Below are 27,670 nucleotides of genomic sequence, written 5' to 3' on the forward strand. Positions count from 1 at the left end.
TCAAGAACAACAGGAAATCTAAAACACAGAAGAACAGAATAATGTAGTTATTATTAGATAAGTGTTGTAAAAATAGCGTTCCCATTCTTTCTATTTTAATCACTCTCAGAGGAACATAGGAAAATAGGACACTGGGGCAGGAGCATCTTGGCCTCCTCCAGAGGTCTCCAGCTTCTCAATGCCAATGTTCAGCCGATTTGATTCAGTCCATGTGATATCAAGAAACATCCGTGGGAACTGCATACTGCAAAGGCTCTGGGCCTTGACAATATTCTGGTATTGTACTGAAGATATGATCTGCAGAATTCGCTGCACTCCTAGCCAAGTTCTTCCAGTACAGCTACAACACTGGGATCTACCTGACAATGTGAAAAATTGCCCAGGAATACCCTGTACTCAAAAAGCAGGACAAATCGAACCTAGCCAATTGCCACCCCATCAGTTTGCTCTTGATCATCAGTAAAATGATGGAAGATGTCATCAACAGTGCTATGAAGCAACATTTGTTCAGCAGTAACCTGCGCACTGACACTCAGTTTGGCTTCTGCCAAGGCCTCTGAACTCCTGACCTGATTACAGCTTTGATTCAAACATGGACAGAAAGGCTGGATTCCAGAGGTGACAGCCATTGACATCAAAGCTGCATTTGACCAAGTATACCATCAAGGAGCCCTAGCAAACCTGGAGAAAATGGATATCGGGGGCAAACTCTTTGCTAGCTGAAGTCATACCTGGCTCAAAGAAGATGTTGTGGTTGTTGGAGCTTAATCATCTCAGCTCCAGGACATCTCTGCAGGAATACTTCAGTGTAATGTCCTAGGCCCAACCGTCTTCAGCTGCTTCATCAATGACCTTCCCTCTACAATAAGGCTAGAAGGATGTTCAGCACCATTCATGACTCCTCAGATACTGAAGCAGCCCATATCCAAGTGGAGAAAGACCTGGACAATATCTAGGCTTGACTGACCAGTGGGAAGTGTCATACGCAACACAAATGCCAGGTAATGACTATCTCCAAAAATAGTGAATCTAACCACTGCTCCTTGACAATCATATGCATTAACTTCACTGAATGCCCCACTATTAACATCCTATTAACAACCTTTGAGCAGAAGCTTAACTGGACTTGCCATATAATTACACAAGAACAAGTGATCAGTGAGTAACTCAAAAAGCAAGTCCACCATCTACAAAGCACAAGTCAGGAATGATGGAATATTCCCCACTTTTCTATATGAGTGCAGGTCCAACAACCCTCAAGAAACTTGACACCATCCAGGTTAAAACAGCCCACTTGCTTGTTTGAGGATGTGGTGCCATTCACACCCTCTACCACAGACATTCAGTAGCAGCAGTATGTACTATCTACAAGATGCTCTGCAGCAACTCATTGAGGTTCCTTAGACAACATCTTCCCAACCCACCTTTGAGAAGGACAGGGCAGCAGAAACATGAGGATACCACCACCTCCAAGCTACTCACCATCCTGACCTGGAAATATGTCACCTTTTCTTCAGTGTTGCTGGAACTCCCTCTCTAATGGCATTATTGGTCCACTTACACCAAATTGACTGCTGCAGTTCACCATCACCTTCTCAAAGTCAACTAGGATTGAGCAATAAATGCTGGCCCAGCCAACAATGCCCACGACCCATGGATGAATAAATTTTAAAAAGCCATTTGGCTTTTCAAGCCTGCTTCACCATGTGACGAGGTCATGGTTTATCGAATTATGGTCTCAACTTCACTTTCCTGTCTATCCCCATAACCTTTGACTCCCCTGTCTATCAAAAGCTTCCACATGATAGGCTGGTTAACAAGGTTAGCTCACATGGAATCCAGGGAGAACGAGCCAACTGGATACAAAATTGGCTGAAAGGTAGGAGACAGAGGATGGTGGTGGAAGGTTGTTTTTCAAACTGGAGGCCTGTGATCAGCAGTGTGCCACAAGGTTCAGTGCTGGGTCCACTGCTTTTCATCATTTATATAAATGATTTGGATGTGAATATATGAGTTATGGTTAGTAAGTTTGCAGAGGACACCAAAATAGGTGGTGTAGTGGACAGTGAAGAAGATTGTCTCAGAGTACAATGGGACCTTGATCAGATGGGCCAATGAGCTGAGGAGTGGCAAATGGAATTTAATTTAGATTATTGCGAGGTATTGCATTTTGGTAAGGCAAACCAGGGCAGGATTTATACAATTAATGATGGGATCCTGGGGAGTGTTGCTGGACAAAGAGACTTAAGGGTGCAGGTGCATTGTTCCTTGAAAGAGGAGTTGCAGGTTGACAGAGTGCTGAAGAAGGCATTTGGCATGCTCGCCTTCATTGTCAGTACATTGAGTATAGGAGTTCGGAGATCATGTGTGGCTGTACAGAACTTTGGTGAGGCTACTTTTAGCATAGTGCGTTCAATTCTAGTCTCCCTGTTATAGGAAAGATGTTGTTAAACTTGAAAGATTTACAAGCATGATGCCACAATTGGAGGATTTGAGGTATGGGGAGAGGCTCAATAGGCTGGGGCTTTTTTTCCCTGGAGCATCAGAGGCTGGGGTAACCCTTACAGGTTTATAAAATCATGAGGCGCATGGATAAGGTGAGTAGCCAAGGTCTTTTTCCCAGGGTAGGAGAGTCCAAAACTGGAGGGCGTAAGTTTAAGGTGAAAGGGAAAAGATTTAAAAAGGTCCTGAGGGACAACATTTTCAAGCAGAAGGTGGTATGTGTATGGAATGAGCCACCAGAGGAAGTGGTAGAGGCTGGTACAATTACAACATTTAAAAGGCCTCCAGATAGGTTTATGAATAGCAAGGATTTAGAGGGATATTGGCCAAAAGCTGGCAAATGGGACTAGGTCAGATTGGGATGTCTGGTCAGTATGGACAAGTTGAACTAAAAGGTCTGTTTCCGTGCTGTATAACTCTGTGACTATGACTCTAAGTCTATGTAATTGTTCCTCAAATAAATTCAGTGACTCAGACGTACCTTCTTTCTGGAGAAGAAAATTCCGTGGCTCTCTGAGAGAAAAGAATCTCTCCTACCTCTTATGAGACGACCTCTTAAATATAAGCAGTGCACCCCTAGTTCCAGTCCTCTCAACAAGAGGAAACATCCTCTTTACCTATAATCACTTTAAGCTCTTATACATTAGACCATTGAACCATGTTTTTGAATAAAATCATCATTCTTTCGTCTAAACTTGATTGAGTATAGGTCGAACCCCCATTCTCTCTTTCTCAAATAAATTAGCACGTCATTCACAGTAATGAGTCGAGGGGACCTTCTCTGAATTTCTCCTAAAACAATTATATCTTTGTTTTTTTAAATGCAGGGAACACAAAACAGTGCTCCAGATATAGTATAGATGCAATGAAATTTTCAACTTTTATATTCCATTCTCCTTGCACTAAAGGGCAACATTCTGTTTTACTTCTTAATGACTTAATGGCCTTGCATTCTAACATTTTATGGTTCCTAAACCAGGACATTCAGATCTCTCTGTACCACCATGTTCTGCAATCTCCCTCCAATTAACTGCAGTTCTGTTCCTGCCCAAACGGACAAGTTCACGTTTTCCCACATTATGTTTCATCTACTTTTTTGCAAAATCGCTGTTGCTTCAATCATGTGTCAAAATTCTAGTTGTTACAGGTATCAACAGAAGTCTGCAGAAATCATTCCATAAATGGGGGTTGACATATATGCTGATTATAAAATGTAAACCATACTTGTGGGTGGGTACCATTTTAACATATGACACAAAAACTAACAGTAGTACTGCATATTAGGTTAACATGGCACTTTTTTTTGAATAATTTAAGTGCGTTAAGTTACATTTAGCCACAATGAGGGTATTTTAAAAGCAGTCAAATACATTGTCTTCAATTAATAAAGAGTTAGTTGGATTCATTCTGGGTCACTTTACTATAGCATCGTTGTCAGCATTGCTGTGTGATGATGAATACTGGAAACTGGTCATTTTGGCAATGAGGTCTTTTAGTAGTCTCTGTGACCTGGGTCTTTTACTGCAACACCTGAGATTTTCCTTCCATAAACCAGCTACACCAAGTAACTGTTGCTCTGAATCTTTGCTGGACTCTATTTGATTTGGCCCATTTAAATGCATGTACGCGCACGTTGTATTTCTGATGATGATGAAACCAATCTGATAACTTTTGATGATCCATTCTGACACATGCTTCTCAAGGTCAGACTAGTGACTGGTCAGTGACTAGTTATGGTGTTTTTGGCCTTGAGCATCTTCACCAGATTGGATTCCTTCTTCGTCCGTTGGTTTATCAGATGGCTCTGCTCTGTGTGGGCATGTCTCAAATTTCCATGCACCTTTGCAATACAGCTCTTAGTTCCTGCACAGTTTCTTGAACCCAGTTATGAGGGAAATAAAAATATACACTTGTGAGTGGAATATTGAGGTTGACAACTAATGTGAGTAGAGCATTACACAGCGAGATAGACCTATATATCAAGTAAATACAAAAAGGTGTTTTTTTCAGTCCAGAAAAATGGAGTGATCTTGTATGCCAAGTTAACTTATACTTTGTGATCTACTGTAATTGTCAAGTCATTTGACTTCATCCCTATGTCAGGTCAGAACTTTGTGCATAACCTAGTAGTGTTCAGTCACTCCTCAAACCTGAACTCCCTAATCTAAAATTTAGCTAATGGTAATAACTATTCTACTGAGAACACCAATAAAATTCCACAGAGTGTAAAGTATATGAAATTTAATTTTAAAAATAACAATGAATCTTCAACGAAGACAGAATTCCATACCAGGGATGAACCAACTTTCTGCCTAAACTAAACCTCACATAGCTACAGGTTGATTGCATTATTGCTTGTCCCTTTCGTAAGGCCACTCATGATCACTTCCCTTCTTTACTCAGGATCCTTACAGGGGCAGTTCTATTCTGTACCAGGAGGAATCACAATGACTTATCATTTATAGAGCAATTTCTGAACTAGTCTCAAAACTTTACAATACCAGGGTCATCCAAACCCTAACTTTATCCTCCCTATAAGAGGCAACAATATGACTTATTTGGCATGTTATTCATTCTCCTAAAATTTAGAAGCAATCTTAAAAGTATAATTTGTTAGTCAAACATAATCCACATTGAGTACTTTCGGAACAAAGGTGCCTGAGAAACAAAGAGGCTGATATTCTTACACCATTATTCTCAGGCAGAACACAAGATGTTTGGGATATCTCCAGTTAATCACATCTGCAGATCACATTACTCTAAATGCCTGGAATTTATTTTACACATTATTTAAATGGAAATGTCCTTAGTTGACTGCATTTTGCTGGAGTAAGAACTGCACTTTTGTCAGGAGATGCTGAAGCAGTTTCGGTCACACAAGAGTTTGTTTGTTGTAGTTCGTCAAGGCTCCTTTTAAAAAAGACTTTGCTGTCATGTTTTCTGTAAAACACACCTATTAGCCAAAAACCCTTCTCCACGCCTATCTCACAGAATGGGATAGTGGAGAGCTAAGTATTCCAATTAATATAATGCCCTGATTTAGTTGTATCTATTGCAAAAAAAGTTGTAACTAGCTTACTTCATGGGTAATTAAAACATATCTTCAGGAAACGATTCAAAAGGCAATGATGTCACATCTAATGCTGGTCCATTGTTCTGTGTACTTCTAGGTTACACCAAGTGTATTTTGATGCACCCACATGTGAAGGAAAAAAGCAGGAGAGGCTGTTTCTGATAGGCGACTACTCATCATCTGCAGAGTTCTTCGTCACCATCGCAGTCTTCGCATTCCTGTATTCACTGGCAGCTACAGTAGTTTATATCTTCTTTCAAAACAAATATCGTGAAAACAACCGAGGCCCTCTGATTGTAAGTAGCATATACATCTTTGATGTCATAAACTGTCTCTTTCTTCTAGCATTGTGGTAAGTTGAGCTATTCCTTCTATTTCAATATTTTAGAAATCACAGATTGTTTAATAATCAAAATAATTAGGTGAAATTAGTCATCTATAAACTGTAGTTTCTACAGATGAGGGGTGAAGTACATAGCTCTTTCAGAATATATTTGAAATATTTGAAATGTGATATAACGTACTAGGGATCCAAATATTAACATATTGTAGTTTGCTTATGTTCTCTATTTCATACAATGAATCATTCCATGAGGTTTGGAACTATTTTCATTTTCTTACAACCCTGTTTGCACTGAAAAACTTGACAGTGGGAGATGGAAATGTATGCTGAGATTTTCATGGAGTGGTAAGTGGGTTGCTAACCTTATTCCAGGATTCCAGCCTACATTCCAAATGCCCCATATTACTGTTGGATTAGGACCGGGGATAATCTTCATTACACACTGCTGAGGGTCTAGGGCCATAAAAGAATTATCTTTAGATGTGAATCTGGAAAAGCACAGCAGGTCAGACAGCATCCGAGGAGCAGGAAAGTCAACGTTTCTGGCCGAAACCCTTCATCAGAACTGGGGAGGGCAGGCCAGAAATAAATAGAGGGAGTCAGTGGGTCCGGAGGAAGGGTAGATGGGATGGTGATAGGTGGATGCAGGTAGGGGTTATTGTGGTTGGTCAGTGGGAGGGGAGGAGTGAATAGGTGAGTGGGGAGATGGACAGGTCAGGTCAGGTCAGGGAGGCGAGGAGGAGGGGGAGGGCTGGAGATGGGATAAGGCTAAGGGTGGAGGGATTTTGAAGCTGGTGAAGTCAATATTGAGGCCATTGGGCTGTCACCTCCCAATGCAAAATATCAGGTGTTGTTCCTCCAGTTTACATTTGGTCTCACTCTGACAGTGGAGGAGGCCAAGGGTGGACATGTCACCAGGGGAGTGGGAGGGGAAATTAAAATGGATGGCAACCTGAAGGTCGGGTTGGTTGGTCCGTGCAGAGTGCAGATGCTCTCTGAACCGGTCCCCCAGTCTGCGTTTTGTCTCTTCAATATAGAGGAGAGCACATCGGGAGCAATGGATACAGTAGATCAGATTGGATGAAGTGTAGGTGAATTTCTGCCCGATCTGGAAGAATTGTTTGGGTCCTTAGATGGAGATGAGAGGGGAGGTGTGGGGGCAGGTGTTGTACCTCTTGCAGTTGCAGGGAAAGGTGATGGAGAAGTTGATGGGGTGTGTAGAGCTGATGAGGGAGTCATGGAATGAACAGTCCCTGAGGAAAGTGGACAGCGGTGGGGAAGGAAATAACTTTTTAGTGGTGGGTCTGATTGTAGGTGGTGGAAATGTTGGAGGATGATGCATTGGATTGGGAGGTTGGAGTGGTGGTAAGTAAAGACTAAGGGGACTCTATCCTTATTGTTGTTGAGGAGAGGGGGTTTGAGGGTGGAAGTGCAGGAAATGGAGGAGATGCAGTTGAGAGCATCCTTAATTACAGAGGGGGGGAAACTATGGTCCTTAAGGTAGGAGGATATCTGAGATGTCCTGGAGTAAATCACCTCATACTGGGTGCAGATGCAGCAGAGGCAGAGGAATTGAGAGTTTGGGATGGTACTTTTGCAGGTGGGTGAAAGGAGCGGTAGTCGAGATAGTTGTGGGAGTCAGCGGGTTTTGAAATGGATGTCAGTGGTGAGTCAGTTTCCAAAGATGGAGATGGAGAGGTCCAGGAAGGGGAGAGAGGTGTCAGAAATGGTCCAGGTAAATTTGAGGGCAGGATGGAAGCTGTTGGCGAAGTTGATGAACTCCTCGAGCTCCTTGCGGGAGTACGAGGCAGTCCCGACACAGTCATCAATATAGCGGAGAAAGATGTGGGGCATGGTGCTGGAGTAGTTGTGGAAGAGGGAATGTTCCACAAATCCTACAAAGGGGCAGGCATAGCTTGGGCCAATGCAGATGCTATGACCTTTGGTTTGTAGGAATTGGGAGGAATCAAAGGAAAAATTATTGAGGGTGAGGACCAGTTCTGCCAAGCGAATGAGTGTGTCACTGGAGGGGGACTGGTTAATCCTATGGGAGAGGAAGAAGCAGAAGGCTTTTAGGCCCTCCATGTGGGAGATGCAGGTGTAAAGGAACTGTATGTCCACAGTGAAGATGAGGTGTTGGGGGCTGGGGAATTGAAAGTTTTGGAAAAGTTGAAGGGCGTGGATTGTGACACTAATGTAGGTAGGGAGTTTCTGGACCAAAGGGGAAAGAACGGAGTTGAGGTAGGAGGAGATGAGCTCAGTGGGGCAGGAGCAGGCAGAGACAGTGGGTCAGTTGGGGCAGTCAGGTTTATGGATTTTGGAAAGGAGATAGAAACGGGTGGTGCAGGGTTGGGGAATTATCAGGTTGTGGATGGGAGATCTTTCAAAGTGGTGAGGTTGTTGATGGTCTGGGAGATGATGGCTTGGTGATCAGAGGTAGGGTCATTGACTCCACCAGCTCAAAATCCCTCCACCCACAGCCTTATCTCTTGTCCAGCTCTCCCCTCTTCCTCACTTCCCTGACCTGACCGAACCTATCCATCTTCCTACTCACATACCCACTCCACCCCTCCCGCTGGCCAATCACAATAACCCCATAGCTGCATCCACCTATCACCATCCCACCTACCCTTCCCCAGGCCCCACCGCCCCTCCCTCGGTTTACTTCTGAGCTCTCCTCCCCCTCCTCAGTCCTGATGAAGGGTTTTGGCCTGATACGTTGACTTTCCTGCTCCTTGGATGCTCCTGTCCTGTTGTGCTTTTCCAGCTTCACATGTATTGAATCTGGCTTTCAGCATCTGCAATCCTTACTGTCTCAAAGAGTTATCATTGAAGGGTTCTGTCTTGACAGCTGGAGAGAACTGTTGACCTTGCTGTATGACCATCTTTAAGTGATAATAATATGTGGTTCTTCTGTAATCACTTTTATCAATGTCTCAATGTTTATTTATGCAAGGTTAATAGACATAAAGTGTTTGTTGTTGAAACTATAATGGTCTGTCAGATTGACATTTTTACAGCGTTGTAGGAAGAGCAGTCTTCCTTCTCAAAAGAGTTGTGATTGTTTGGAGCTTTTTTCTAAGCTGCTCCACAGATGCCAATGTTCTTGTGTGACTCATTCGTTCTGTACCTTGTGTATACTAAATAAATGGTCAGATTATAAAATGATAGAGTTGGCATGGAGGTGGGAGTGGAAGAGTAATGGAGTACTTAAAATGTCACACTATAACTAGGACAAAGTCCAAGTGAACCGAGTTGCATCTTTTAGCCAACAGGCCATGACATTTGGGCATCCCCATGACCTTTTGTTTTTAAGAGACAATGGGACCCGGTTCTACCTAATAATGCCATAACTCAAAGGTGTGGCATTTGGGGTGCCTTTCTTCTGAGATGGGCCTGATGAGTCAGGGAATTTCCAAACTCAGGCTATGTGCCTCGGTAGCGAAAATCCGGGCTAGGATTGATTGATCTTATTCAGTGTGTACACATAGCTTGCCTGATCCTCCTGAGGAACAGTTTTTGGTGGCCAGATCATTAATCAAAATCAGATTGTAAGGCTTGCGAGTACATTTAAGTTGGGTTTCTGTTGCATTATTAAAGACTATAAAACCATAAGATATCGGAGAAGAATTAAAATATTCGGCCCATCAAGTCTGCTCCACCATTTGATCATGGCTAATACATTTTTCAACCCCATTCTCCTGCCTTTCCCCGTTAACCCTTGACCTTCTTACTAATCAAGAACCTATCTATCTTTGTCTTAAATACACTCAATGACTTGGCCTCTATCACCTTCTGTGGCAGTGAGTTACACAGATTAACCACCCTCTAGCAGAAGAAATTCCTCAGTTCTAAAGGGTCGTCCCTTCACTTGGACGTTGTACCCTCGGGTCCTATTCTCTCCTCCTAATGGAAACTTCATCTCCACTCTATCCAGGCTTCTCAGTATTCTGTAAGTTTCAGCCAGATCCCCTCTCATCCTTCTAAAGTCTATCGAGTACAGACCCAGAGTCCTCAAGCTCTTCATCCCCAGGATCATTCTTGTAAAACCCTCTGGTTCCCCTCCAATGACAGTACATCCTTCCTTAGATAGGGGGCCAAAACTGCTCAAAATATTACATGTGCAGTCTGACCAAAACCTGATACAGCCTCAGCCTCTACTCTTGTACTCTAGCCCTCTTGAAATGAATACTAACGTTGCATTTGCCTTCCTACCTGCCAACTGAACTTGCATGTTAACCTTAACAGAATGCTGAATTAGGACTCCAAAGTTCCTTTGCGTTTCAGATTTCCAAAGCCTTTCCCCATTTAGAAAATAGTCTATGCCTCTATTCTTCCTGCATAACCTGACACTTGCCCACATTGTATTCAATCTGCCACTTCCTTGCCTACTCTCCTAGCCTGTCCAAGTCCTTCTGCAGCCTCCCCACATCCTCAACACTACTTGTCCCTCCACTTAACTTTGTTTACACTATCTGCAAACTTAGCAATAATGCCCTCAGTTCCTTCATCCAACTGTTAATGTATAACTTGAATAATTGTGGTACCAACACTGACCCCACTGGAACTCCATTAGTCACTGGCTGCCATCCTCAAAAAGACCCTTTTATTCCCACTCTATGTCCTCTGTCAGTCAGCCAATCCTTTATCCTTGCCATTACCTTGCCAAATACAATGGCCTCATCTTATCTAACAGCCTCCTATGCAGCATCCTGTCAAAGGTCTTTTCTTGAAATACAAATAGATCATGACCATGGCTCTCCTTTGTCTAACTTACTCATTACCTCCTGAAATAATTCTGACAGATTTGTCAGGCATGACCTCCTCTTGATGAAGCCATGCTGACTCATTCCTATTTTACTCTGTACTTCCAAGTGTTTTGCAATATCATCCTTAATAATAAACTCTAAAATCATACCAATGACTGAGGTCAGGATAACCAGCCTATAGTTTCCTGTCTTCTGCCTCCCTCCCTTCTTCAAGAGGTGTTGCATCAACCAGTTTGCAGTTGTCTGGGACCCTCCCTGATTCCTGAAAGATCACCACCAATGCCTGTACAACCTCCTCAGCTACCTCGTTCAGTGCACTGGGGTGTAGCTGATCTGGTCCTGGTGGTTTATCCACCTTCAGACCGTTCAGCCTCCGTAGCACCTTCTTCTTAGTGATGGCCACTACATTTACTTAGCCCGCAGAGTCTCTTGAATTTCTGGCATGTTGCTGGTGTCTTTCACTGTGAAAACAGATGCAAATACCTATTTAGTTCCTTCACCATTTCTTTGTTCTCTATTACTACTTCTGCAGCCTCATTTTCCAATGTCCACTCTTCCCTCACTCTTAACTTTTAGATATGTAAAAAAAACTCTTGCAATTGTTTTTTGTATTACTAGCTAACTTATTCTCATTTCAACGTCTCCCCACTTACGCTGGTTTTTAGACACTTCCCGATCCTCTGGCTTCCCACTAATCTTCACCACGTTGTATGCTTTTTCTTTTGCTATTCCACTGTCCTTAATTTCTTTTGTGCCGTGGTTGCCTCATGGCTCCCTTAGTATGTTTCTTCTTCCTCGGGATGAATTTCTGCTGCAACTCCCAAACTACCCTCAGAAAAGTCTGCCATTGTTACTCTACCGTCTTCCTGCTATTTTTTTTTCCTCATGACTGGTAGCTACCTTTACTCAATTATATTACCATTACATCAGATTTAATCTTCTTCCACTCAAACTACAGTGTAAATTCTATCATATTATGGTCACTGCCCCCTGGGGGTTCTTTCATCTTAAGCTCCCGAATCAAGTCTGCCTTATAACACAGCACCGAATACAGAATTGTCTATTTTCTAGCGGGCTGTACCATAAACTGCTCCAAAAAAATTATCTCATAGATATTCTATGAATTCCTTTTCTTGAGATCTGACACCAACTTGTTTTTCCCAGTCCACCTGCATATTGACGGCCCCCATGGTTATAGTGCCTTTCTTAACATGCCTTAATTTTTTTAAAATAAAATGATTTATTTTATTCCCACAACCTATCTACTTTTAGGAGGCCTGTACACAATTACCATTAGACTCTTTTTTTTCCTTTGTGGTTCCTCAACTCTACCCACACTGGTTCTACACCTTCTGACTCCATATCACTTCTTGCTATCAATTTGATTTCATTTCTTACTGACAAGGCAACCCTACTCCCTCTGCCCATCTGCCTGTCCTTTCAACAGGATGTGCATCCTTGGATATTTAGTTCCCAGTCCTGATCCACTTGCAGCCATATCTCTGTGATGCCCACAACATCATACCTGCCAATTTCAATCTGAGCTACGAGCTCATTTATCTCATTTTGTATATTGTGTGCATTTAAGTACAACACCTTCAGTCCTGTCATAGTAGGAACTGCAGATGCTGGAGAATCTGAGATAACAAGGTGTAGAGTTGGATGAACACAGCAGGCCAAGCAGCATCAGAGAAGCAGGAAGGCTGACATTTTGGGCCTAGACCCTTCTTCAGAAATGGGGAAGGGGAAGGGGGTTCTGAAATAAATAGGGAGAGAGGGGGAGGCGGATAGAAGATGGATAGAGGAGAAGATAGGTGGAGAGGAGACAGACAGGTTAAAGAGGCGGGGATGGAGCCAGTAAAGGTGAGTGCAGGTGGGGAGTTAGGGAGGAGATAGGTCAGTCCAGGGAGGACGGACAGGTCAAGGGGGTGGGATGAGGTTAGTAGGTAGGAGATGGGAGTGCGGCTTGAGGTGGGAGGAGGGGACAGGTGGGAGGAAGGACAGGTTAGGGAGGTGGGGACGAGCTGGGCTGGTTTTGGGATGCGGTGGGGGGAAGGGAGATTTTGAAGCTTGTGAAGTCCACATTGATACCATTGGCTGCAGGGTTCCCAAGTGGAATATGAGGTGCTGTTCCTGCAACCTTCGGGTGACATCGTTGTGGCACTGCAGGAGGCCCAGGATAGACATGTCGTCTGAGGAATGGGAGGGGGAGTTGAAATGGTTTGCGACGGGAAGGTGCAGTTGTTTAGTGCGAACTGAGCGTAGGTGTCCTGCAAAGCGGTCCCCAAGCCTCCGCTTGGTTTCCCTGATGTAGAGGAGGCCACAACGGGAACAGCGGATGCAGTATACCACATTGGCAGATGTGCAGGTGAACATCTGCTTGATGTGGAAAGTCTTCTTGGGGCCTGGGATGGGGATGAGGGGGGAGGTGTAGGGGCAGGTGTAGCACTTCCTGCGGTTGCAGGGAAAAGTGCCGGGTGTGGTGGGGCTGGAGCGGAGTGTGGAGCAGACAAGGGAGTCCCGGAGAGAGTGGTCCCTCCGGAAAGCAGATAAGGGTGGGGAGGGAAAAATGTCTTTGGTGGTGGGGTCGGATTGCAGATGGCGGAAGTGTCGGAGGATGATGCGTTGGATCCGGAGGTTGGTGGGGTGGTACATGAGGACGAGGGGGATTCTGTTTTGGTTGTTATTGCAGGGAGGGGGTGTGAGGGATGAGTTGCGGGAAATGGGGAATACACGGTGGAGGGCGTTCTCGACCACTGAGAGGGGGATGTTGCGGTCCTTGAAAAACGAGGACATCTAAGATGTACGGGAGTGGAATGCCTCATCCTGGGAGCAGATGCGGCGGAGACGAAGGAATTGGGAATAGGGGATGGCATTTTTGCAGGAAGGTGGGTGGGAGGAGGTGTATTCTAGGTAGCTGTGGGAGTCGGTGGGCTTGAAATGGATATCGGTTTCTAGACGGTTGCCAGAGATGGAAACAGAGAGGTCCAGGAAACAAACCTGACTGCCCTGGTCGACCCATTGTCTCCGCCTGCTCCTGCCCCACCAAACTTATCTCCATCTGTCTTGACTCCATTTTCTCCCCCCTGGTCCAGGAACTCCCTACCTACATCCGTGACACCACCCACGCCCTCCACCCCCTCCAGAACTTCCAATTCCCCAGTCCCCAACACCTCATCTTTACCATGGACATCCAGTCCTTATACACCTGCATTCCCCATACAGATGGCCTAAAGGCCCTCCGCTTCTTCCTGTCCCACAGGCCCGACCAGTCCCCCTCCACTGACACCCTCATCCACTTAGCCGCACTTGTCTTCACCCTCAACAACTTTTCTTTCAATTCCTCCCACTTGAATATCCATTTCAAGCCCACCGACTCCCACAGCTACCTAGAATACACCTCCTCCCACCCACCTTCCTGCAAAAATGCCATCCCCTATTCCCAATTCCTTCGTCTCCGCCGCATCTGCTCCCAGGATGAGGCATTCCACTCCCGTACATCTTAGATGTCCTCGTTTTTCAAGGACCGCAACATCCCCCTCTCAGTGGTCGAGAACGCCCTCCACCGTGTCTCCCCCATTTCCCGCAACTCATCCCTCACACCCCCTCCCCGCAATAACAACCAAAACAGAATCCCCCTCGTCCTCATGTACCACCCCACCAACCTCCAGATCCAACGCATCATCCTCCAACACTTCCGCCATCTGCAATCTGACCCCACCACCAAAGACATTTTTCCCTCCCCACCCTTATCTGCTTTCTGGAGGGACCACTATCTCAGGGAATCCCTTGTCTGCTCCACACTCCCCTCCAGCCCCACCACACCCGGCACTTTTCCCTGCAACTGCAGGAAGTGCTACACCTGCCCCTACACCTCCCCCGTCATCCCAATCCCAGGCCCCAAGAAGACTTTCCACATCAAGCAGATGTTCACCTGCACATCTGCTAATGTGGTATACTGCATCCGCTGTTCCCGTTGTGGGCTCCTCTACATCGGGGAAACCAAGCGGAGGCTTGGGGACCGCTTTGCAGAACACCTACGCTTGGTTTGCACTAAACAACTGCACCTTCCCGTCGCGAACCATTTCAACTCCCCCTCCCATTCCTCAGATGACATGTCCATCCTGGGCCTCCTACAGTGCCACAACGATGCCACCCGAAGGTTGCAGGAACAGCAACTCATATTCTGCTTGGGAACCCTGCAGCCCAATGGTATCAATGTGGACTTCACAAGCTTCAAAATCTCCCCTACCGCTTCCGCATCCCAAAACCAGCCCAGCTCGTACCCGCCTCCCTAACCTATCCTTCCTCCCACCTGTCCCCTCCTCCCACCTCAAGCCGCACTCCCATCTCCTACCTACTAACCTCATCCCGCCCCCTTGACCTGTCCGTCCTCCCTGGACTGACCTATCTCCTCCCTAACTACCCATCTACACTCACCTTTACTGGCTCCATCCCCGCCTCTTTGACCTGTCTGTCTCCTCTCCACTTATCTTCTCCTCTATCCATCTTCTATCCGCCTCCCCCTCTCTCCCTATTTATTTCAGAACCCCCTTCCCCTCCCCCACTTCTGAAGAAGGGTCTAGGCCCAAAACGTCAGCCTTCCTGCTCCTCTGATATTGGCGTGCTGTGTTCATCCAGCTCTACACCTTGTTATCTCCTACCTTCAGTCTTGTGTTGACTGTGCCCCTTCTCATAGTTGTCCTCTTATTTGCTGTGCTTGAAGTTTCCATACTCTCTGTCATATTACTTGTTCTGGAAACTTAAATAACTTCTGTTGAGCCCTACTTCCTTTTGCTTTTTCCATAATTTTCCATGCAACTGAATCTCCTCCCTCCACTATTTAGTTTAAAACCCTATCCACAGCCCTAGTTATGCAATTTGCCATGAATCTGGTCCCAGCGTGATCCAAGTGGAATATCAGAACAGCTCCCACCTTCCCCAGTCCTGTGCCAAGGTATTTTTCTCCCACCCCAAGGGGGGAAAGGAAGCCAAGCGTTTACCTCTTTTAATCTTGTTGCCCAGTGCCAACTTCACAACATGCAAGTACACCACATTGCCTTGGCCCGGCATCTCTACATTGATGACCTAGCTCTTAATTTGATTTCTTAAAATTTTCATTCTGTTTTTTTTAGTTTGTAGCCCGTAAATATTCCCCTTGTTTAGCTTCAATCTGAAAGTAACCTGTAATAGATCGTCAAATTAGTAGCTATCACCAATCAATAAATTTAGGGTTACCTGTGATGTTACTCTTCTGTCTGGCCTCTGATCCTGGCCTTCAATTTATCCTGTTAGAAAAAAAACTTCCAAATTATCAACCAAAGAAAGCTATCAAAAAAACACCTCTTCCCCTCTGCACTGAATTTCCACATTGCCTTTGAATTCTCCAAGCTCTCTACTCACTTGGGCTGTGTCTCACTTTGGATGTGATCTCTCCTTTCTGACCGTGCGCAGCTTACTGGCCATGTGCTTTTGACAGGCCCTTTCTTATATAGATCTGAGGTGAACTGAGATGATTCACTAGTTAAGTTTCAGAGCAATTGATAGATATTAAGGGCCTATGACTTCCTAACCATAATTGATTAACATGACTTTGTGGGACAATGGAAAGAAGTGGAGGAAGTTACATAAATAAGGAAGGACAAACCATTGCAGGGATTTACACATGAAGATTATTATAGTAAATGAAATTTTGAGGACCAGCAGTCAATATGTTGACCTAGTTCAGGATAAGGTATGAACAATTCAGTTTGGAATGTTCTGACAGATAGTAAATCATTGGAACAAGATGTTGCCTGCTCTGGTAAATGCGATGTAAAAAGATTGTAGCAGTGTCTGAGAGATAGCAAGAACTGCCGATGCTGGAGTCAGAGATAACACAGTGTGGAGCTGGAGGAACACAGCAGGTCAGGCAGCATCAAAGGAGCAGGGACCAACCCGAAACGTCAACTTTCCTGCCCCTCTGATGCTGCCTGGCCTGCTGTGTTCCTCCAGCTCCACACTGTAGCAGTGTCTGGCTGCAGTGGAAATTACCTAAACAGAAAGAAAGCAGCATATTAAGCAGTGAAAGTACTGAGCGTGCAGAATGAAAGGCCTGCTAAGATAGCATTGAAGTATTTGAATCTAGAGGTGACAGTAGGCAGATGAAGATTTCACTGGCAGGTGTTGGACAAAGACAGACATGAAGGCTGCTGATAGTACAGTTGTAGGCATAGTCAATCTTTCTGGTGCAAACATATGAATAAGGAGTATGAATGAGGCCATTCAACTCCTCAAGCATGATCCACCATTCAATAAAACTATGGTTATTCAAACTTTAACCTCAACTCTATATTTATCCCTACCCCGATAACATTTCCTTAAAACTAATCTATCTACCTCTGCCTTAAAAAGTTCAAGGACTTTGCTTGCATCATCTTTACAGAAAGAAAGACTTATAACCTTCTGAAACAGAAGAGTTTGACAAATCTCTGTTTTAAGTGGGTACCCCCTGAATTTTAAACAGTGACCCTAGTTCTAGTTCTAGTCTCATGATGTGGAGGTGACAAGTCAGAAGCCACACCAAGTCATAGTCCAATAGGTTTATTTGAAATCACAAGCTTTCGTAGCGCTGCTCCTTCATCAGGAGGAGTCACTCCAAAAGCTTGTGATCTCACATAAACCTGTTGGACTATAATCTGGTGTTGTGTAACTTATGACCTAGATTGTCTCATAAAAAGGAAACCTTTTTTACATCTACCCTATCAAAAATCCTCATGATCTTATGTTTCAATCAAGTCACTTTTTATTCTTTTAAACTCTAGCAGGTGCAAACCTATCCTGTCCAAACTTTCCTCATACAACAAACCTTCCATTTGTAAATTAGGCCAATAACCTTCTCCCCACCGCCTCTGGTACATTTACATCCTTCCTTAAATAAGCTGACCAATTCTGTACTCCAGATATGGCCTCACCAGCAACTTGTACAATGGAAACACAACCTTTCTAATTTTGTATTCAATTCCCATTGTAATAGATGATAACTTTCTATTAGCTCTCCAAATTAGTTGCTGTACCTACATGCAAACCTTTTGTGGTTCATGCATGAGAATACCCAGATCCTTCTCCATTTGCAATATCTTACCAATTAGATAATTTGGTTCTTTCTTTACTGTTTCCTGCCAAATTGACAAATTTTACACTTTCCAAAATTATACTCCATTTGCCAAATCTTTAACCACTCACTTAACCTATCGATATTTTTATAATTTCCTTATGTCTCATTCACAATTTACCTTCCTACCCATATTTGTGTAATCAGCAAATTTGGCAAACATATCTTCTGTTCCTTCTTCTAAACCATTTAAATGACTTCTCATGGATTTGAGCACTGAAAGTGAGGTAGTGGCTGAGAATGAGGAAGATGGAATTGATGCTGGGAGCTGAAGGTAGTAACTGCAATCTTCTCAACATTTAAGTTGAAGAAATTATGATTTAGATATCACGCAGGTAGTCTGACAATTTACAAATCACACCAACACTCAAAAAGTTCAACTCCATTCAAGACAGAACAGCTTGCTTGGTTGGCACCCCATTCACAATTTGAAACAGCCCTTCATCATTGGTGCTCAGTGACATTAGTCTGTAATATCTCCTAGATGCACTATAAAAAATTCCCAAAGCCCCTACAACAACATATTCTGAGCTCACACCTCCCACCATCTTGAGCATTAAGGACAACATACACACAAGCACATCAATGCAAGTTCCCCTCCAAGTCACACACTATCCTGACTTGGAACTATATCGCCTTGTTTTCACTGATACTGGTTGAAAACCATCAAGGTCTCCCCTTAATGGTGCTGTGGATGTACCTACAGCAGCTCAAGAAGGTGGCTCATCACCATCTTCTCAAGACCATATACAAGGATATGAGTTTGGAGCAGAAGCAGGCCACTTGGCTCCTCAAACCTGCCCTGCCATTGAAAAAGATCATGACTGATCCAATTCTTCCACATTTCCACTGTTATGATCCCAGCTGATGTAACTGCTGGACTAATCAGATCCCACAATTAAATCTTTAAATTTAATTTAGCGCAACAGTCTTAATCTGAAAGATAAGCACACAAGGCTGTAGATTTTATTTCAAAAATAAAACAGAAGATAATTACACAAAAGAAATAAAACTAAAATAAAAACAAACCAAGCTGTCTAGTCGTAACAGTTTGGAATATTAAACCACAATGCTATGATTTCACAGTTTATCAAAATTCAGAGCAATTCTCCTTCCTTGTCCAATATGTAGGGTTGATTTAATGGTTCATCTCAATTCCTATCCTCTGAACTAAGGGGCCTTTTTTATCCTTGACTCTTCTCTCCACTGCCATTTTGACTTTCTCAGCTGTCAATAACCAATGCAGGTTTCTAAGCAACTTAATCCTCGTACAGAAGCTTCACAAAATACACTTTTTAACTTCGGTAACTTATTTCCTTAACTGTTTTGAACAATCGCCTTTCTAGGAGATACTCTACTTGTAAGTGACCCCAATCACGTCACATTTGAACTTAACCCAAGAGCCTTTAAGTTAAAAATTTTAAATTGCTCATCCTGGACTCTAGAAAAGCTAATGGCTTAATGTTTGTTCTCTTCTGTCATAAGCTTTCATAATTTAGAAAGAACTGTACAGGAGTCCATGCAGTCTGCTGCTCTTTGATACACACTGCTATTAAAATCACGATTACAGAAAGACTGATCTAAAAAATTTCTAAAAACGTTCACAAAAATGAAGCAACATGCATATGCCACTAGTTCTCAATACAGCTCTCAAGAGATAAATTTTACATAAATAAATGACATACATTCTATCTCACTGCCTATCCCCCAAATCCCTTCATGCCCTTGCTTATTAAGATAGGCGATAAATGCTTGCAACCAATGAATACGAGAATGAATAGAAGGTTAATGTATTGTGTTTGTGTGTTGACAGAGATTGAGAGCAGCACTGCACGAAGTTCCAGTACTGCCTGTCATTCCGGCCCTCCTCTGCAGGCATATGCTTATTATTTACATTGCTACTGTTCGTTTGCAAATTTCTATGGTCACAGCAGAGAGCCTTTGAAAACTGGGAAATGACAAATTGAATTGGAAACAGCATACTTGTAAAAATGTTTAAACATTTGCTTAATGGTCTTGTGGCATCGCTTGTTGAATAGTTGTTATATGGTCCTTCATTTAAGTTACATTGAGACATCTTCCCAGTTGAGGTATGCTAAAAAAATTACCAGAAGTTGTGTTCTTTGCATTACTGGTTATGCATTAAATATACTGTTGATGTCTGTTTGAATAATTTCATGATTTTGCAAGTAAACTTATAGACCATTCTAATCTACACCATTATTCTTATTTAAATTATCACCTCCTTCAGCTGTACATGCAAATAGGTGTTGTGTTGCATTTATTGAACATTTTGATGTGCAAAGATCAATGGTTAACATAATTCATAACAAGTACATACTATCTAAGATCATGTGTATATATATATTTATATATACATAAAGCAATTCAAAGCAAATTATTACAGTTTCAAATACTAAAGTATGGAAAATATAACAAAAAGTGTCCAAAATCAAAATTTTTTGCCTTCACTGTGTCTTCAGACCTGCAGATCTTTAATATCCCTTTAAAATGGCTAAATCCACCAGTGCCAAAATTTAATATGCCTGATTTCTACCCACCCCTTAATGTAATGGTGAAATATTGGTTATTGCTGAAGCTTAAGTCATACTAAGTTCATATCCCACTGCATTACCATTGTAACTATTTTTCATTTGTCATACATGAGACTGTTGTTTTTCAGTTTGCAAAGAAAAACACTACATTGAGGAATGCAATCAAAAAGTAATAATAAAATTGTGAAATATGTTGTGATATAAAATGAATTAAATGATTAAATGAATTCAATGACATTAAATCAGTATTCAAAGATGTTTGTCAGTTATACATTGGTGTTGAATTGCAGTATTTTCAGTTTAGGAAGCTTGGAACTATGAACCACACAGTAAATATTATGTAGTAAGAGTATCATGCATCTGTTAAGCACTTCAGTAAGATATATTTAAAATACTCCGGACAAACCTGTTCACAGGACATGAGAAAAGCATTTACACTCTGGAGAAGTGCAAAAAGCTTGTATGAGTGATTCTGTAATAGGGATCAGTAGGTCAGTTTTGATGGATGAACTACCTTTGTCATCCATGACTGTTTTTCTTTCCTACTTCAAAACTTGGGTAGAATTTGCCTTTTTGAGGGGCTGACCAGCAAAGAAAGCTGGCGAGTCATCCATTCTAACGGTGAAGAGGCTGCTAATATTTTAAGGCAGAGCTTCTTTTGTATCTTGTCTAAAAAATTGTGAATGTCACGTGGGCATTCTAAGATGGCTGATTTTGTGCAATGGGTACGTTGGGCTGTTAGGATCTCTGTGGATACAGTGGAGCAGGGAAGTCAGACTGAGAGGAGCCAGCAAAACCCCACTGTATTTTTGCGGAATATGGAGCAGCATATCTGCTTCTGGTTCCTCAAAAATCCATATTGCTAGCTATCGGATTGTTTTCTACTGAAGAGCCAGCTGATACGGTCCTGGGTAGAACATGCATGACTTATGGTCTAGCCAGTGTACTCTCCTACTATTAAAGTTATGGCCCTGAGTATGGAATAGGACCTCAATTTGCCTTTTAAGTTGGCTAACTCAGGATTGTCTACACCTGTACAATGATAGGCTGGGGAGGTAGCTTTAATATGGCCACAGTTGGTCACTGCAATTGTGGGAATGGTAGCATCATTTTCTAGATACATGATTACCACTTTTTGCCAAAGATAGGACTTCAACATCCACAACATTTTATGATGGTACATTCAAAGTTAACATCAGACCCTGTATAGAGTAGTGCACTGTGCACTTTGAAACAATGTCACCTAAATTGTGCAGAATTAACATATAATTTGATTATATGACAGACATTAAAAATAATTGCACAGAACAAACCTACATTTTCTGTCATCAGTAACTCTGAGTGGTATTCTCTCTCCCATCAGATGCCTTAAACTACAGTAAGTGTTGTAATTATGTAAAAGATAATATTGCAGAATATAAAAGAGTGCAGCACTCATTTCAATCACCTGTCATCTCTTGTCCTATAATTATTAACATTTTTGCAAAATTTCTTCTTAATTAGTGAATTCGTAGTTCTTTTTTGTATTCTCCTGCTGTGTTAATGTGTTTGGTAGCATTATTAAATCTTACAGAGCACATTAAGAAAGTGCATCAGCATTACTCAGCATTAACTGGCCATTAAAATATCTGTAGAATTTAAAAGAACATACATTGCAAAGAACAAAGAACAATACAGCACAGGAATAGCCCCTTCGGCCCTCCAAGCCTGTGCTGACACATTTTGCCCTCCCATACTAAAACTGTCTTCACTTACAGGATCCCTATGCCTGTATTCCCTTCCTGTTCATGTATTTGTCCAGGCAATTCTTGAATGCTGCTTTTGTGTCTGCTTCCACCAACGCCTGAGGCAGCGTGTTCCAGGCATTTAACCACCCTTTGTGTGAAAAACCTGCCTCTCACATCTGTTTTAAAATCTCTCCCCTGCATCTTGCATCTGCATCCCCTAGCAATTGACCCCTCCACCCTGGGAAAAAGCCTTATACTTTCACCGCTGTTCATGCCATTCACAATGTTATAAACTTCTATCAGGTTGCCCCTCAACCTCCTGCATTCCAGTGAAAATAAACCCAGTCTACCCAACCTTTCTTCATAGCTAATAGCCCCCATACCAAGCAACATCCTGGTAAACCTTTTCTGTACTCGCTCCAAAGCATCCCAGATCCTCTGGTAGTGTGGTGATCAGAACTGTATGCAATATTCCAAGTGTGGCCTAACTAAAGTTCTATAAAGCTGCAGCATGACTTGTCTATCCTTCTCCTCAATGTCTCCTTCAATGAAGGCAAGCATGCACTAGACCTTTTACAGTACCTTATCTACCTGTCCTGCCACCTTCAGTGATTTGTGGACCTGCACATCCAGATCTCTCTGAGTATCAATACTCCTAGGGGTTTTGCCATTCACTGTATTATTTTCACCTGTACTTGACCTTCCAAAATGCATCATCTCACACTTGTCCAAATTAAACTTCATCTGTCATTTTTCTGCCCATGCCTCCGACTGATCTATATCCTGCTGTATCCTGTGACAATCCTTCTCAGTATTCTCTCCACCAATCTTTGTATCCTTGTACAATCTTTGTATCATCCACAAACTTATTAATTAGGCCAGCTTACATTTCCTCCGCATCAGCTATGCAGACCACAAACAGCAAAGGTCCCAGTACTGATCCATGTGGAACACCACTAGTCACAAATCTTCATTCTGAAAAGCATCTTTTCACTACTACCCTGTGTCTCCTATGACTAAGCCAGTTCTGTATCCATCTTGCCAGCTCACCCCTAATACCATGTGACTTCACCTTTTGTACCAGTCTGCCATGAGGGACCTTGTCAAAGGCTTGACTGAAGTCTGTGTAGACAACGTCAACGGCTTTTCCTACATCAATCATCTTCATCACCTCCTCAAAAAACTTGATTCAGTTAGTGAGGCACAACCTGTCCTATATAAAACCATGCTGCCAATCGCTAATCCGTCCATTTGCTTCAAAATGTATATAGTTCTTATCCCTGAGAATCTTTTCCAATAATTTCCCTATCACCGATGTGAGGCTCACAGGCTTGTAATTTCCTGGATTATCCCTGCTATCCTTCTTAAACATTGAGACAACATTGGCTATTCTCCAGTCCTCTGGGACCTCGACTGTGGCCAAAGAGGGTACAAAGATGTTTGTCAATGCCCTAGCAATTTGTTCCCTTGCCTCCCTCAATATTCTTGGATAGATCCCATCAGGACCCAGGGACTTATCTACCTTAATACATTTTTACGACACACAAAACCTCTTCCTTTTTAATAGCAACTTGGCTTAGAAATTCAACACTCCCTTACCTGAGACCATCCTCCATTAATTCCTTCTCTTTGGTGAATACCGACACAAAATATTTGTTTAGGACCTCACCTACCTCTTCAGGCTCCACACGCAGATTCCCTCCTTTGTCCTTGAGTGGGCCAACCCTTCCCCTGGTTACCTTCTTGCTTTTGAAAAGTCTTGGGATTCTCCTTAATCCTATTTGCTAGTGACTATTTGTGAGCCATTTTAGTCCTTCTAATTCCTTGTTTAAGTTTTTTCCTTCTTTCCTTATATACCGCAAGGGCTTTATCAGTTCCCATCCTCCTAGAATGTATATATACTTCCTTTTTCTTCTCTTAAAAGGAGATTCACAATATACCAACAAAAAACTGTCTGATATTGTCATATTTTAATTGTTTATGCGATTGAAAATTAATGGACATTAAATTGACATTAACTTTTCCATAATCTTATGGAACAATTTTGAAATAAAAAAAACTATTCAGACCATTCAGCTAACATGTTTTATCACTTAATTATGTTATGACTAATCTGTGACTCAACTCCTTTTGCCTGCCATTTATCTACGTACCTTGGGTAAATCTCTCTTGATCTCAGTTGAAAATGTCCATTACCCTAACATGTACAGATTTTTGGGGGAAGAATTTGATTTCCCTTGACCTTTCTGTAATAATATGCTCTCTGACTGCACTCCTGAATGACCTAGCTCTAATTTTAAGATTGTTCTGGGCTTCCCATCAGAGGAAATGGTGTCTTTGCAACTGCTGTATTCAGCTTTTTATAATTAAAAACATCTCAATTAGCTCACCCTTCAACTTTCTAAGCCCAAAGGAGAAATCTGACTTTAACAGGTCGCCTGTGCTTCCAAAATTCATCACTTGACTTTACGACACAAGACAATCATTTAGGCATCCAGACTCAAGTCAAGACTTAAAATCACAGTTAGACACAATCTCTTTATTGGATTTTTGTCATCTTATTCAAAGAAGGTCAATGGCAAGCTCATACTGGTACTATACACACCTTCTCAGAACAAGTTAACGTTGAAGATTGCTTCATCCAGGAGGAATGTAAGTCAGCTGCTTATTTTTGCTGCTGGTTTTGCACAAGTAAGTAGTGTTAAGATAGATTCCTTGTTTTGTGATTACTGGTTATTATTTGGTGGACATACTCCCCAAACCCATGTAATAGCTTCCTCATTTGTTGAGTCCAAGGTGATTGGTCTGCCACTTTAGTCTTCAGAGGGGATACTCTTCAGTAATGTGTTGCATCGATTGTGTTTCTCCACAAGTGCATAAGGGGCTTGCACGAGACCTTAGCAGTTGAGGTTGGCAGCACAGTGGCCATGACCTGTCCTGAGCTTGTTTCATAAGAAACACACTCACTCTTAAATGATTTGTAGAGTGACTTCAGATATTTCACTTCCTTGATGCAAAGCACACCTGCTGGTAAACCTTGCTAAAGTAGGTGCTGAGATGGAAGGTGAACATAGGTGTGTTCGACAGTCTATCATGGAGTGGTAGATGAGTTGCAACACAATGGTTTCAATCTCTGGCCATCCATGTAGTTTTATAATTCTTTTTTTGGCACAGACATTCTGGATGTAGGATACACTGGACATGATTTCAGAGAAATTGACAATGTGATTCCCTATGCTGCAGGAGTCTGTTAACTTTGTAAAATCTTCATGAAGGATCTGGCCTAGAATGCAGAATGTTGGTGAAATAACTCCACAGAGGCCGGTATCCTGTCAGCAAGTCACTCTTTATTTACATGTGGAGAGTCCTTGACACTGATCCAGCTCCCTCAGAGCCAGCTCTCAAAGTGAACAGGATGTCTGACACAAGAGAGATAACAAGGTACACTCCTGTTTATATCTGTCAGCCAGACTCCTTGATTGGACCAGATTAACAGCCCTAGTAAGGGAACTCATATTCTATGAGGTCCACCTGGCTGAATTCATTACAATCACCGCAGATAGAGCTTGTTATGAACATGGCCGATCATGCAAGATATAGTTATTGGCAAGAACGTTTTAAATGCAAGGATGAGCCACATCTTCTTCAAGCAATGTCACTGGTTTTGGTTTAATTTTTATCCATCTTTATCTCTTTTGCCTAACAGCCAACTCAGTGGTTTCAGCTCAAAAAATAAGTATAACTATTTTCAAGATAGAGCAAGGCTTTATAACACCGTATCCATAACATGGACTGCAGTATCCTCCTCAACCTTCTATCTGCAAAGAACTAAATCAAATTAGATCGGGACTATTTGCTTCAACAAAATAAGGATGAAAAATGCTGGAAAAACTCAGCAGGTCTGGCAGCATCTGTGGAGAGAGAAACAGAGTTAATGCTTCAAGTCCAGTATCATTGTTCTCCAGCATATTTCTGTTTTTATTTCAGATTTCCAACACCCACAGTATTTTGATTTTATTTACCTATAAAAGATTTTATGAACTTTATTTATTTCCATTGTCATTCTTCAGTACGTTATGACATTGCAAACAACAGTTTAAATATTTGAAGACAATCTATTTAGAATAGCCACTGCAAATCATGCATTCTTTGGCTTCTGAGCTCCAGCAGTTCCTAGATATCAAGCAAGTATTAATTAAATATGGACATTCACAGTTGTCCAAGAGATTCACACATCCCTTTGTTAAGGATGGACTGACAACAAAAAGAAGCAGTTGATTCCTGTTTCAGTTTCACTGTGGACAAGAGACTTTGAAGGTTAACGTGTGTCAGATTATGTGAAATGGATGCTATTGATCTTTCATTACATTGTGTTGACCCTTCATCCAAACTAGACAAGATGAATTTCATTGTCACCTGAGGTAAAGAATATGTAATCAACTCATCTCCTTTCTTTAGTAAATGGTCTCTGAACTTAGATAAATTATATTGCCAGGAAGTCATTTTCTTGTCTAGCTTAAAAATAACAACAGAAGCTGCCTGAAGGCAGACTTTCATTAGAGTCTATGTGAAGATCAGTGACAGAGCTGTATCTTAGCAGAAGATGTAACAAAGCCAGAGAAAGACACCAACCAACCTGTTCCAATTCAAGTGCAGCTGAGAATCAACCTCCTGAAAATTCAACTACAAGAAGCATTATTATTTATTGAAAAACATCTGCTGACAAGACCTTCTTACTTCATCTTCAAAAATAACAGGCCTACCATGAAAATGTGACTGGGTCAATTATAAATTGTCATCATGTTTTTTTTTTCCTTCTTCATCATGTTCTAATATTTGCGTATTAGTGAGTACATTGAGTGAGTAAGACTTCCAGGGCAAGTGTAGGGTAATAAATAATCTTCTTTAATATTAAACCTACAAAAAAGCTTGCTACTTGAGTTATTAAAATTGCGACAACCACTTGGATGGTAAGAAAGTATATCCACCCCACATATAAAACACTTTGATCATGAGTAGTGTGAAAGCACACAAATCTCTCTGTGATACAATACTGTTCCAATAGTACTGCACACTATTGCCTTTGCCAGTCTTACAGATATCAAACTTACCATCTCCCCTTTGTAAATAGAGATGTAAACGTCTCAATGCTTCAGCCATAGAGTCATACAGCATGGAAACAGACCCTTTGGTCCAAGTAGTCCACATCAACCATGTTCCCAAACTAAATTAGCCCCACTGCCTGCGTTTGACCCATATCCCTCCAAACCTTTTCTATTCATGTAATTATCCAGATGTCTTTTAAATGTTGTAACTGTACATGCATCCACCACTTCCTCTGGCAGTTCAATCTACACACAAACCATTCTCTGTGCCCCTCATGTTTTTTTTAAAACTTCCTCCTTTCACCTGAAAAATATGCCCCTTGTTTTGAACTCCCCCAGCCTTGGGAAAAGACCCTTGATATTCACCTTATCTATGCCCCTCATAATTTTATAAACCTCTATAAGGTCACCCCTCAACCTCCAATGCTGCAGTGAGAAAGGTC

The 27,670-nt window shown here is 42.2% G+C and overlaps 1 protein-coding gene across 1 annotated transcript in view; it reads left to right on the top strand.

The window, feature by feature from the left end:
* synpra (synaptoporin a) overlaps positions 1 to 27,670 on the top strand; it is a 358,266-nt gene that overhangs the window by 299,721 nt on the left and 30,875 nt on the right. The window contains exon 4 of the mRNA XM_048606732.1: positions 5,673 to 5,871. Coding sequence (XP_048462689.1) covers positions 5,673 to 5,871 — 199 coding nt within the window. The remainder of the gene's footprint in view (positions 1 to 5,672; positions 5,872 to 27,670) is intronic.

Source organism: Rhincodon typus, chromosome 16 (genome assembly GCF_021869965.1).
Source record: "Rhincodon typus isolate 14 chromosome 16, sRhiTyp1.1, whole genome shotgun sequence".
NCBI lineage: Eukaryota > Metazoa > Chordata > Chondrichthyes > Orectolobiformes > Rhincodontidae > Rhincodon > Rhincodon typus.